Source organism: Raphanus sativus, chromosome 7 (genome assembly GCF_000801105.2).
Source record: "Raphanus sativus cultivar WK10039 chromosome 7, ASM80110v3, whole genome shotgun sequence".
Taxonomy (NCBI): Eukaryota; Viridiplantae; Streptophyta; class Magnoliopsida; order Brassicales; family Brassicaceae; genus Raphanus; species Raphanus sativus.
Window position 1 is genome coordinate 7,038,701 of NC_079517.1, and position 13,796 is coordinate 7,052,496.

Genomic DNA, 13,796 nt, shown 5'->3' on the forward strand with positions numbered 1-13,796 from the left:
ACTTTATATAGATATATGTGTCTGATTTTTTAAAATCAACACTATATATGTATAAATTAAAAATGTAAAAACCCAAAAATAGAAAAAATATAAAAAATTATCTAAAGATTTACCTGTAATAAAAATTATCTAAAAATTAAATATGTAAAAGACAAGAAAATATACCAAAATTATATATTATCTAGTAACTTTAATTTTCAAAATTAGAATTTTTTAAAAAATTCCATAAATATATGAGTCTGATTTTTTTTTTAAAATCAACATCATATATGTATAAATAAAAAATGTATAATTAAAGTTATACATATATAATGTTGATTTTTTTTAAACAAAAAATCAGACTCATATATTTATAGAAATTTTTTAAAATGCTAATTTTGAAAATTAAAGTTACTAGATAATATATAATTTTGGTATATTTTCTTGTCTTTTACATATTTCATTTTTAGATAATTTTTATTACAGGTAAATCTTTAGATAATTTTTTCTATTTTTTCTATTTTTGGGTTTTTACATTTTTAATTTATACATATATAGTTTTGATTTAAAAAAAAAATCAGACTCACATATCTATATAAATTAAAAAATGCTAATTTTAAAAATTAAAATTACTAATTTTTAGATAATGTTATTATATTTTGGATTTTTTATTTTTTTTGTTTTAATGATAAAACCCCCCAACTATGTTTACTTAATGTACAAATTCATAGACTAAAGATTTATCAGTAGTATTGGTAATTATGACCCGAGAGAGTTTAATTCATTAAATAAAGTTAATTTGAGGGTTATTTCGTTAAATACTTAGTTTAGGGATTTTTACCCAAAACAAACTTAGTTGAGGGGTTTTAGTGTTAAAAATCCTTTAAACATTTAACTTTTACGTTTAAGCATCCCCTAGACTATATTTGAGAAGTGATTTTGCCACATGTCCTCTCTACAATCATTCTCACAAAAATAATATGACATGGCTACTAAAATTGATGACATGTCTTATAAATTAATATGACATGGACAATTATATTTAATGTTAATTTATATTTTTGGTAAAACTTTTAAAATATGGTAATAACTCATATATTACATTTATTGTCGATTTACATTTTTAGATTTTTTTAGAATATGGTAATAACTCATAAATCATCATTAAAATAAATATATTCAACTATGGCATTTCAAAATTCGAAATATCATTTAAATTATAAAATTTTCAAAAATGCATACATTTTCAGAAAATTATAAAAATTAAATGAGAAGTGATTTTGCCACATATCTCTCTACAATCATTCTCACAAAAATAATATGACATGGCTACTAAAATTGATGACATGTCTTATAGATTAATATGACATGGATAATTATATTTAATGTTAATTTATATTTTTGGTAAAAAATTTCAAATATGGTAATTACTCATATATTACATTTATTGTCGATTTACATTTTTAAATTTTTTAGAATACGATAATAACTCATAAATCATCATTAAAATAAATATATTCAACTATGGCATTTCAAATTTCGAAATATCATTTAAATTATAAAATTTTCAAAAATGTATACATTTCATAAAATTATAAAAAATTAATTCGTAAAATAAAATTAAATCGTAAAATCATTATTTTCTTATATATATCTATAATTTTTATAAATATTGTTTAATTTTACATTTTGACAATTATGAAAATTTTACTTATTTATTTAATATACTTAATTAAAATAAATAGATAGAAAAATCTACCTAAGATTAAAATTTTAAATGTATACATGCACATTCTTAAATATAATTTAATAGAAACAAAATTATTTTTATCTTAGTTATAAAATTTATTTAAATCAAATTTATATTAAAATATTGATAAGAAAAAAAATTACAATAATAATTAAAAAAATAAATATAATTTATATTTATCTATTAAAAATATTTTAAAAAATTTTAACTGCACATGGTGCAGGAAAACACCTAGTCTTATCTTGAAGTCTTGAACTATACACGAGAGGATTTAACTTCTTCTCCGGGTGGATAATTTTTAATTGATTTGTTCATCTGAGAAACACTATATTTTAAACTATGACACATGTAAACATTAGAATGATTCTAATAGTCTTTATAAAAATAAATTGATCCATTTAATAATATACTATACATCTCGTTAAACTAACTTTAAATTAATTATTAGTGTACAAATTTTTTTTTCTTTCCTGAAGTAAAAACTATAGATTTGTCTAATGTGATTAAAATATATAATAATTAATTATTTCGAATAATAAACTTTTGATTACAATTTTTAACTTAATTTTATATTCTTAAAATAAATTAAACAATTACGTTGACCATATAAGAAAAATTTAGATCTTTATATTTATTTTTATTTAAAGATGATAAATTACTAAAGTTACTAAAAATCTAACACTGACTTTTGTGATATTTTGTAATCAACAGTTTAATTTTTAGTTATAATAAGATATGAATGATCATAGAACCACGTGAATAGCACGTGTTATTATGCACGTGTTATTTAATATATACTAAAATTAAAATATATTTTATTTTAATATCATTTAAATTAAACAATACTCCATATAAAAATACGTAAATATTTTAATTTCAATTTTTGCAGTGAAAGAAATATTTAGAACTTAATATTTTAACTTCAGAAATTTTATTGAATTTTAAAAATGATTAAAAATTATTAAGTTATTAAAGTCTCACATTTAGAATTTGTTATCAAAGCTTTAATTTTTTTTGTTATTTATTATTATAAAATTATATGAGTAAAAAGACTTATTGAATATATAGTCATATTAAAATATTATATATATACCTTTATATTTATTAAGTTTTAAATATCATATTAAAAAGTAAAATGATTTTTAAAATTTATTTACCATAAAATAATTGAAATAATAAGAATGATTGTTTAGATTTATGTGCTTACACTAATTTAATTATATGTAATATATATTAGATTCTTAATTATCCTACATGTATTTATTAGTTTAATATTTTATAATATGTAAAAGATATAAAATTAGTAATTGTTTGTTAAAATAATTTTCATACATAATGTTTTTTTTTTCATACACAATGTTTATTTCGCGTAAGACGTGAATGCTAAACTAGATAACTATTTAGATATGGTAGACGTGGATGTTCGCTTTTGACTTTAATCTGATGATTCTGATCTGTGAAACCCGCTGCTCGCATGTGTTTTAAGCTTGTTATAAGCGATTTGTCTACCGGATCTTGATTTTTGCTACCTTATTTACTATTATTCTATTATTTTTATACATCGACTAGAGAAATGAGATATATATACTGTATATAGCGTATTAAGACCATCTTCAATATATTTCTCTATTTAAACCTCTAAAACAATAGCATTCATCTATTATAAAAGTGGAAATAGAGATGGAATAGAGCACTTTTTTCTCTATTATAGCATATAGAGGTGAAAATAGCTATGGATTGAAGATGCTCTGTCAGTACTGAAACTAGAGTTTAGAGGCTATAACTGTAAACATTTTTGGTCTAATATAACTATAAACATTTCTTAAGAAGTTCCGCAGAAAAAAGATTTTCATAAGTTGGGATCTATAACTATATAAAACTTTTGAAACAAAAATTAAGAGACTGTGTTAACATTTCGTGACAAAATCCGGCTTTGATATTTTACCAAAAAAAAATCCTGCTTTGCATAAAGCGAAACTATGGGTCAAGTCATATGTTCGCAACTTCTCATGTTTGTGAACGTGTGTGAAAACGTGAATGTGAATCTGAATGTGAATGTGAACACGACTTCATTGACAATTATTGAGATAATATTTTTAAAATAATATAAAACATTAGTATTAAACAAAGTAGTTGGTGGCACGTAGCTCACATGTCTTCTTTTCTTGACAAGGACTTCAACCACATTTTCCCAATTTCAATGATCCTAATTAAAACTGTTTTTGGAATTTAAAATTCAAGATACAGTACTTTCTTTTGACAGAGGGTTTTCAATTAATTTTTTTTTGACTAGTGGCTTTCATATATATTAATAGAGAAATTAAAAAACGTTTTACAAGCCATGTTTATATAGCATCTATATAACTGTAGTCCCACCCAAAGTTCTAGCCCAAGCCCATAATAAAAGATCAGATATCAGGCCTGAAGCCATAGCATATAGAATCACAAACAATTTTAATAAGAAGTCCTTCTCTTATTAATCACTCAATGCTTTAGAAAACTAACTCAAAAACTAAAGCTCTCAATCTCACAACTCATATGTTATACCACATATCGGCATCTCCATATATATATGATTCTAAAGTCCTAATCACGATAGACATTAGTATTTTAGATAACTCCTAGGACTTTCCTTATCTCCTATTTCAATCTTATCTCAACATTCTCCCCCTTAAGCTTGAAATCATTTTCGACAAGTCTTCATCAATATCTCTCATCTCCTTAAGCTTCAATTTCCCGAATGCTGTCATCAAGTTATCTCTTCTCTGTTCACGCCGATGTAAGTTTCGAAGCCATATAGCTTGTTCCATAGCTTCCGTCCCTGCCATGTCTTTAGCTTTACATGATGGTAAAAAAACAGTCTCTAGTTTGCTTGAACCCCACGTAGTTGATCTTCCACCACTATAAAATATATGTCCTGACACGCTCTTGCCATCATCCAGATCAGTTCGATGACCTCTACCAATATCTCCAATAATTGGTACCTCAACAGTTGCATGTATCGTCATCACCGTTCTGCGAAACCCCTCAAATCTTTGCATATCTTGTCTCGTCATCCTCACACAGCAAGATAGCTCCGGTCTGATCTTACAACAGCCGACATTCCTCAGGCATCTTGTAGTATCGCTGTCACTTTGCTGTTCCATCAGTGTATGTATCATACTATAATTCTCCATTCCACTTTCTTCCTTATTACTCATGTTGAAACGCACTGCTATCTTCCATTTAAATAATGCAACGTTCAGATTTTCTAACCTCTTAAGTTCTACTTGGACGTGTTCTGTCTTTGCTAATTTCAGAAACTGTATATGCTCCTCTTCCAACTTCTTCTCTTGCTCTAAAAACTTATCTCTCTCCCTTGAAGAGGTTACAAGTTCTTCTCGTTTGTCAATAATACAATACCCCAGCTCTTTTTTCTGCGTCTCAATGCCCAAACAGAGGTCAACTCGTCCGTGCCGTACCTTACTACACCACTTTGAATCCTCCTTCTCCGTTTTATTCACAGTTTCTTCATGCTCTCGGTTTAGCACTTCCACATCAGTTTTGTGTTGACTCCTCAATGCAACCCTTTCCTCCTTTCTGACATTAACAGAAGTTAAGCTTACTTTCCGGAAAGATCTTTTAGCTTTCAACAGATTCTCTAGATCAGTTTGAACTTCCTTAGGTTCAAGCTCAGAAAGATAACCCAAATGCACCATTGATTTTTTTACTTGGACATGTTGCTTTGTGTTTTCACATTTTTTATCAGTCAGTTTCCAGAGCTTCTTCTCAACGGTATCGTAGACCTTCCGTATGATAAAAACAGAGTTAACTTTGTGTTTCTGGGTAATGTCAAAATACACCAGGCATCTGTGCATTACCGTTTCTGCTAGCACCTCATCACGATGGAAACTGTATAACAGTTCTCTTGTGTCACTTGATTGCCAGTTTCCGCAACACTTTTTCTCTGCTTCTCCTGGTCTGTAAAACAACTGTTCCAGAACCATCATGCTTCCATCTTTTGTTTGCATGATACCCTTGATAAAGACAACATATTTTTTGTGATTTTTGTCTGCTGAAACAAGTAGCATCGGACCCTCTAGTTTGTATCTGTTGCCGTCAAACTCGAAGTGGGTCCTTCTCTGTTTGCCTTTAACTGTAACCTTAACTGATTTTCCATCATCTTCATTACTCTGTAATTCTGAGTCCTCACCTCCGTAGTAAATATAATCAGAAATAGCTTTTAGCATCTTATCATACTCCTTCGTCTCTTTTCCACATCCAATTTGTAACATCACAACACACATTTTAAACGTACCTAATCGCAACGCTTCTTCAACCTCAGTGTCATCTCCAGTTTTACCAATCTTCCATAGCACAGAAACCAAATATTTCTTACCGGACTCTGAAATCTTCACTATCTTGTTCACCAGTTCGTTTCCTCTCACTATCGTCCTCCATTTGGTACATTCGCAAATTGCGTCTAGAACCAGTAATGTTTTCTCACAAACGCTATTCTCTGAGTCAACAAGCATATCCACCGTTGAATTAACCAGACATATTTCCATAAATCTTGAGGTTTTCTCTGGTTTTCCAGAGAAAAAACGATCAATGATGTTCAGGGTGAGGTCAAACGTTTCAGGGTTTGGCTTCAAGAATCTGATACGTACATCTACCAACCATTCAACCAGAATCATTCTCATCTTCTCGTTAATCTCATTATGAGACCTCATGTAATCGCTTGGACGCCATTTACTCTCGACAGACTCGTAAAATCTATAGATATCTTCCACATATTCCACAGCTGCAAGATCATCCTTATCATAAGCAGAGTCGATATCAACAATCTCTTCTTTCTGTTTCTTCTCGGAACAGCAAGCAACCTTGTTTCTCGTGGTAAGAACAAATGTGTAAGAAACAGTATATAAGTGCTTCTGCAGGTTGACCAGCTTCTCAGAGGTACACGAGAAGCCTATTTTTCTACAGTTAGACGGTAGGTGGTCTTTCACCGGGTTCTTGATTACCCGCATAAGCTTCTCACTCCTCCCAGCTGCACTAATGTCAAGCTTCTGAAGCAATTGCAACATGATTCCAGCAAAACGTTTGTAAGTTCTTGGTATACAAACATGTGTCTTAACTTCAAAAAGAACACCTTGCTCTGTTCTAATGTACACCGCTTTTAATCTCCCAGCCTTATTGACCGGACTATCCAAGATCATCAAAATAGCCTGATGAGTGATGTCTGGTCTGTAATGAGCAGAATATCTGCCATTCTTCCTCAAGAAATTAGCATGATCGTCAGGGTTTAGCTGGTAAGTCTTTCCAACTTTGGCAACTTCGAGAGAGGTCTTCTCAAGTATAAGAACAACGCCAGTCTTGTTCTTGTTATTTTCAGACACGACAACAGGTATTCCCACATCAAGCTCAGCTTCTGCTTCCTCAGCTATCTCATTCTCTTCATCTTCTCCAACAACAACTTTCTTCTTCTTCTTTACTCTCCGGTCTCCCATAGTTTTGTTGGCTTTTACAAAGCGTTTTATTGTTTCCTCATGAAGCTTACTGATTTCATTATGAGCTATCAACCACTCTTCCGTCTGTTTCTTTGGGTTAGCTTCTTGAATCTTAAGCAATCGATCAAGACAATCTGATGCATAATGTCTGAGCTTATTACATTGATAATACAGAAGAAGAAATATAGCTCTCTCTTTATCAATGTACGCATATCTCTCTTTATCATGCCTTTGCTTGTATGAACCGCTCTTATAGCTACCGGATCGTCCACTACCTCTTGCTTCAACTTGTTCTTCCTCCTCTTCATTGATTCTCTCAAATTCATCCATCGGGTTTTGCGACCTAGATTCCTTTACTTGTTCAGTTCCAGCGTGTATTGTAGTAACGGCATCCCGAACAGGTTTTATCTCAAATTGTTCTTCCTTCTCATCATCAACCATGGTCATCTTCTTCTTCGTAACTTCAATGATCTTCAAGCTTCTCCTCTGATCACACGAACAGCAACGAACATCAATAATCTTTATGGCTCTGATACCAAATATAGAATCACAAACAATTTTAATAAGAAGTCCTTCTCTTATTAATCACTCAATGCTTTAGAAAACTAACTCAAAAACTAAAGCTCTCAATCTCACAACTCATATGTTATACCACATATCGGCATCTCCATATATATATGATTCTAAAGTCCTAATCACGATAGACATTAGTATTTTAGATAACTCCTAGGACTTTCCTTATCTCCTATTTCAATCTTATCTCAACATAGCAGTACGAAGATCAATCGGTTCTCCGTCAAATTTGCGTAGAGAGCCAAAATTGCATGTATCTCGAGACAGTAACCAGAGAGAGTCAAGTCTGAAACTAGAGATTCGATCAGTGATAGCATCAGAAGATCTAAACTGCTGGTTATGGAGCCGTTTGTTTCTCTCCCGCCATATCCAATAGTTTGTTGATTGCCAACAGAGAAGAGTAAGCCTCCTTGTGTATTTGTCTCCATGAATCGATTGCAACTGAGTTAGTGTCTGTTTGTTTCAAAAACCGCACTTTGTATGTCTGTTTTGTGCTGTTCAAACAGATTGTCTTGTACTTAAGTTTTTGTGTGTTTGTTATGTCAGTTTTATTTGGTCGATCATTAATTATCTAATTTGTCAGTTTCAAGACCTCTGAAAGAGGTCATTAACACAGTATGTGATCAATGGGAATATATTCAAATAAAAAGTTTGATAAGCAATTGGCTTAAAAAAAGCCCTAGAGTCTCAAACGACAGTCCTAATAACATGAGATGGGGATTTCCAAGAATATCTCAGTCAGCTGAGTAAAGCTGGTACTATGGTAATCTATCGCAAAGGTTCAAGTTCGGGAAAACTCCTCGGAGCTAAATAAAAGCAGAGATGGAAAAGGCTTCTATCTCATAAAGATAGGGTCCAAGCACAAAGGGAAGCTAAAGAGAGAGTTGTGGGAAAGAAAAGAAGAGGAGGAAAATACTGATCAAGTAACCGAAAGCTGCGATTACTTTTGCAAAATGAACTATTGCTAGCCTTTTTCAGCCATTGAAGCTTTGCAACCAAGTCAGTGTATTGCGCCTGATAAAAGAACGATGCTACAATGCTAGACTTGTATTGTGGATGTGGAGCCAACGAACCCTACAATGCTAGACTTGTATTGTGGATCTTGAGCCATGTCAACTGGCTTATGCATGAGAGCTCAGCTGTCACGGCTGAAACTTGTCACGGTGAGGCCTTTCCATTGCTAATGAGTTAATAACTTATCATTTTTGTAGTTAGCATCTCTTAAATGTTACCTTTGTTTTGTTTTTTTTCTATGATTTCTCAAGAAATGGGCTGTTGCCACCACGAACATGTTTGTATGCAGTTCAACGAATACTATATAAGTAGGGATCTGATCCCTAAAATTTAATATCGGTAAAAAAAAACAGAGCATTCACAAATACTAATACCTTCAAAATTTATCCAATTTGATCGGCTATATATATATATATATATATATATATTATTATAAATATATATCTCTATATAAAATTTATAATATTTTAAGTCATTAAATTATTTTTTAGTTCTTAAATTTTCTAAACTTATGTCATGCTTAAAATTTTTGTAATGAAACACTATTATTTCACATTGAATATTTTTGATTATTTTTTAGATTACTTTTACAGATCGAATTGAATATTTGGTAAAAGTACAAAAAAATCGAATATCCAAATATACGAAAATTACTAATTGAAAAATCGATTATATGTACCGAGTGAAATGAATCACATATATTTTTAAAATTTGGATATCCGCAGTACAATGACAAAAACATAACCCAAAAGTGATGGTGTTCCTTAGAGATGTCAGCCCAACCCGTAACCCGCGGGTCTGGCCCATTTAGGCCCATCACGGGGCGGGTCTGGACAAGTAAATAGTTGCCCATGAATTAGCGGGTCATGCGGGTTGAGCCCAAACGGGTTGCGGGTAGTTGGACCATAACCCGTCATGGGTTCGCGGGTTCGCGGGTTGACCGCATAAGTATATACGATGTCTAGCTATTAAAATTTGAATTCAAAACATTTAGTCTTGAAACTTGAAAGCTTCTGTACTAACTAGAGGGTTGGACTCATTAGTATTTTCTAATGACTAATTAATTAATTAATCATTAATTCATTAAATGTCTGCAGCCTTTTTAACCTAGTAGTTACGTAACCAAGTCTAAAGCAAAAAACTGCTCGTGAGTTTTGACTGCAACACGATCTCAAAAGCTGATTCAAAAAGGAGCTATGGATTCTGGGGGTTTCCCAAACTTGTTGTCAGTAGATTTTGAGACACAAGGTTTTATTGATGCTGCAAACGCTGGACAGGATCGTACCAGATATGATGGATCACAAGCATCTCAGTCTCGTAGGAGAAGAATCATTGAAGTTGAAGAAGAATCAGATGAGGATGCAATGGAAGATGATTATGAACCAGTAAGAGTGAGGGTTTCTGCCAATGCTGGGAGAAAGAAACAGCATGTTCAGGCCGAGGATGATAATGGCAAAGGGATGTCATCTAAGGCACATGAGAGAAAGAAACAGAAGGGAAAGGGTGATCATGGTGGCAAAGGGAAGCCGCAAAAGAAGAAACAGAAGACTGCTGATTCTGAGGACGAGTCAGGTGATGATGATGGTGGAAAGTCATCGACTCAAAAACAGAGGAGACAATACTCACCTGTGTGGCAAGATTTTGTAGTGGTTACTAAGAAAGATGGTTCTCAAAAGGCACAATGCAAGCACTGCAAAATTGAATATGCACATGACTCCCACAAGAACGGGACTAATGTTATGAGACGCCATCTACTGAAATGTAATCTTAAGGCTACGACGGGTGACATTCGTCAAATGGCGCTCAATGCAGAAGCAAAACTGCAAGCAAGGAAGTATGATCACACTGTTTTCCGTCTGATGGTAGCAAAGTGTATCATCCAGCATGATTTACCATTTTCATACGTTGAATATGAGAGGGTCAGATCTACTTGGAAGTACTTGAATGCAGATGTGAAGTTTATCAGTCGCAACACAGCTGCAAAAGATGTTTACAAGTTCTATCAGACTGAGACAAATATTCTGAAAACAGAATTGGCTAGTCTTCCGGGAAGGATTAGCTTTACTTCTGATTTGTGGACGGCAATCACACATGAAGGTTACATGTGTTTGACTGCACACTATGTAGACAGAGACTGGAAATTGAAGAACAAGATTCTTGTGTTTTGTGCTCTACCGCCTCCACATACAGGTTTTCAGTTAGCTATGAAGATTCTTGATGAAATGAAAGAATGGGGTATTGATAAAAAAGTGTTTTCAGTCACACTTGACAATGCTACAAATAATGATTCTATGCAATATATCTTGAAATCTCAACTTGTGCTGCGAAATGATTTGGTCTGTGGTGGAGAATTCTTTCATGTCAGATGTTCTGCGCATATCCTCAACCTTATTGTTCAAGATGGACTCAAAGTAATCGGCAGTTCATTGCATAAGATCAGAGAGAGTATCAAGTTTGTCACAGCATCTGAATCTCGCGAGCTGCTCTTTGCTAAGTGTGTTGAATCTGTATGTATTACAGAGAAGGCTGGGTTGCTTTTGGATGTTACCACACGATGGAATTCAACATATAAAATGATTGACATAGCCCTGAAGTATCGAGCAGCATTTGGTCATCTCAAAATTATTGATGGGAAGAACTACAAGTTTCACCCAAGCGAGGATGAATGGAGAAGACTGCGGGAGATGAGTGATTTCTTGAAGCCCTTTGATGAGATTACTCGCCTCATGTCAGGATCGACATATCCTACTTCCAACTTGTATTTCATGCAAGTATGGAAGATTCAAGACTGGCTGACATTAAATGAAACAAGTAGAGATGATGTTGTCCGAAGAATGGTCATACCGATGCAGGAAAAGTTTCGAAAGTATTGGGAAGAAGTCAGCGACATCTTTGCTATTGCTACAGTTTTTGATCCACGTCTGAAACTAAAACTTGCAGAGTTTTGTTTCGGTAAGGTTGACAAGAGTTCTTTGGAAGGAAAGATGAAACATTTGCGTGATAAACTGAAAACCTTGTTTAGCGCATACGAGAACAAGGACAAATCGACTTCTCCTTCTGCAGAAACACATGAAGCTGCTCAAGACCAAGTTGCAGAGGATGAACAAAGTGGAAATTTCAGCAACTATGATGTGAGTTTGTTTTTGATTCTGACTTTTTTAACTCACTTTAAATATTGATTTAATCAACTCTTGAAGAACATTTAATACACAATTTTCAGGACTTCTTTTCATTCTGCAAAGCAAATGTTGTTGTCAGTGGGAAATCACCACTTGAGATGTACCTTGAAGAACCACCTATAGACGGGAAGGTGTTTGCGAGTTTGGATATCCTGGATTATTGGAAAGACAACTCGAAACGTTTTGGTGCTTTGGCTTTAATGGCGTGTGACCTTCTTAGCATTCCTATCACAACTGTGGCGTCTGAATCGTCTTTCAGCATTGGGGCTCGAGTGTTGAATAAATACAGAAGTCGTCTGCTACCTAAACATGTTCAAGCACTGATATGTAGTCGGAATTGGTTAAAGGGATTTGAAGCTTACGAAAACGGTAATAACCTTTGCGAAAACAGCTAATTACGTATACTATCATGCTTTCTGATCTTCATTATAGTTAGCTAACTCATTTTGGATCATATATGTAGAGGAAGATGAAGAACATGTTGATGATGAGACATTACCATCCTTTGAATCCATTGTTGATGAAGAAGATGACGATTGATGAGAATCATTTCATTAGTGTTTCAGTTGAGTTCGTTGGTTTTCTTATTTTCATTTAAAATTTAAGTTTGTTGACTTTCAGCTTGGAATTTTTTTGGTGTTACTTTTGAACTATTACAATTTGTTGCTTTCATGCTCTTTTCTTTGATTTATTGGATTTATGTTTAGAGAACTTACGTAACCTGCAAATCAAATGTCATGAGAATATACAGGGGCTTCTTTCTTACGAGTGGACAAAAAACTTAGATTTGTCTTTAGAAATAAGCATGTGCGTTAGGTGGAAGAAACATGAACGTTTATTAATATACTTATACTAGTATGTGTATCGTTAGGTGGACAAATATTTGTAGAATGTGTAGCTTTTCCTCACGTACACAACTCTAGTATAACCAAGAAAGATATGAGCAAATGTCAAAACAGAGATACACATGTCTTTTTTTATGTTTCTGAAAATATTCTACGTTTTCATGTGTAGTTTTTTCTCACGTACAAAACTATAATATAAACAAGAAAGATATGACTCAAAGGTCAAAACAGAAATCTACATGTATTTTTATGTTTCTGAAAAAGTTTTTTCCTTTCTCTCCATCTTATTAGTATTTGTATTAGTAAATGTTTATGTTCTGAGACAATATTTGTAACTTGAATGTGTTTGAGAACCATGTAATGTTTTAATGTAGGTAACCCGCGGGTCAACCCGCGAAGAAAGTAAACTAGGTTAGACGGGCTTGGACATGACATTTCTGGCCGCAACCCGCCACGGGCCAACCCGCACGGGCTAATGAACTGACTGAACCGCTGCGGGTCCGTCCATATGGACGCGGGTCAACCCGTTTGACAACTCTAGTGTTCCTCAAGTTTTTTTTTTGTTTGGGCTTTTTTGATTAATGGGTTACATGTTAATTGGGCCTTCAGGTGTTTACTATTATCTTCTTAGACTAGGATGTTTACAAAATCCATTTTTTTCAAATTTCTTATTTTAAAAAGCCGTAAGTTGCTCGTTGAGATTAAGATTCTTGATTAGTGAAATAGATCCCAGAACTTTTCAGTCCATCGTCCTTGTTATCAGTACTCATCTCGAACAAACGATATTTAATAAACCTCTTTTGAATGGCCATTCAAGATCAATGAATGAAAAGCTTGCGCCTATCAAATCAAGAAAAGGTCTAAGAAGTAAGAAGTAAGAACTATGGATCAGGAATTTATATAGTTTGCATGTAACTGAAGAGTTTGATCGATATACTTCGAACTCACTGAAAGAATCCAAGGTTTG

The 13,796-nt window shown here is 32.9% G+C and overlaps 2 protein-coding genes across 4 annotated transcripts; one reads left to right on the forward strand and one right to left on the reverse strand.

Moving 5' to 3' along the window:
• Window positions 1-4,029: 4,029 nt before the first annotated feature.
• Window positions 4,030-8,099, reverse strand: LOC130497703 (uncharacterized). The gene has a single exon (XM_056990725.1). It carries the CDS (start codon window positions 7,663-7,665, stop codon window positions 4,381-4,383), a length of 3,285 nt encoding a protein of 1,094 aa, XP_056846705.1. The 5' UTR covers window positions 7,666-8,099; the 3' UTR covers window positions 4,030-4,380.
• A 1,824-nt stretch (window positions 8,100-9,923) lies between these two features.
• LOC108827214 (zinc finger BED domain-containing protein RICESLEEPER 2-like) lies at window positions 9,924-13,363 on the forward strand. 3 transcript variants are annotated; one of them, XM_056990624.1, is made up of 4 exons: window positions 9,924-11,936; window positions 12,026-12,353; window positions 12,448-12,554; window positions 13,204-13,363. In XM_056990624.1, exons 1-3 carry the CDS (start codon window positions 10,002-10,004, stop codon window positions 12,522-12,524), a joined length of 2,340 nt encoding a protein of 779 aa, XP_056846604.1. In that variant the 5' UTR covers window positions 9,924-10,001; the 3' UTR covers window positions 12,525-12,554; window positions 13,204-13,363. The 3 variants fall into 3 exon arrangements, with proteins under 3 accessions (XP_056846604.1, XP_056846602.1, XP_056846603.1); XM_056990622.1 differs by having other exon boundaries at window positions 12,448-12,549; XM_056990623.1 differs by lacking the exon at window positions 13,204-13,363 and having other exon boundaries at window positions 12,448-12,695.
• Window positions 13,364-13,796: the final 433 nt, after the last annotated feature.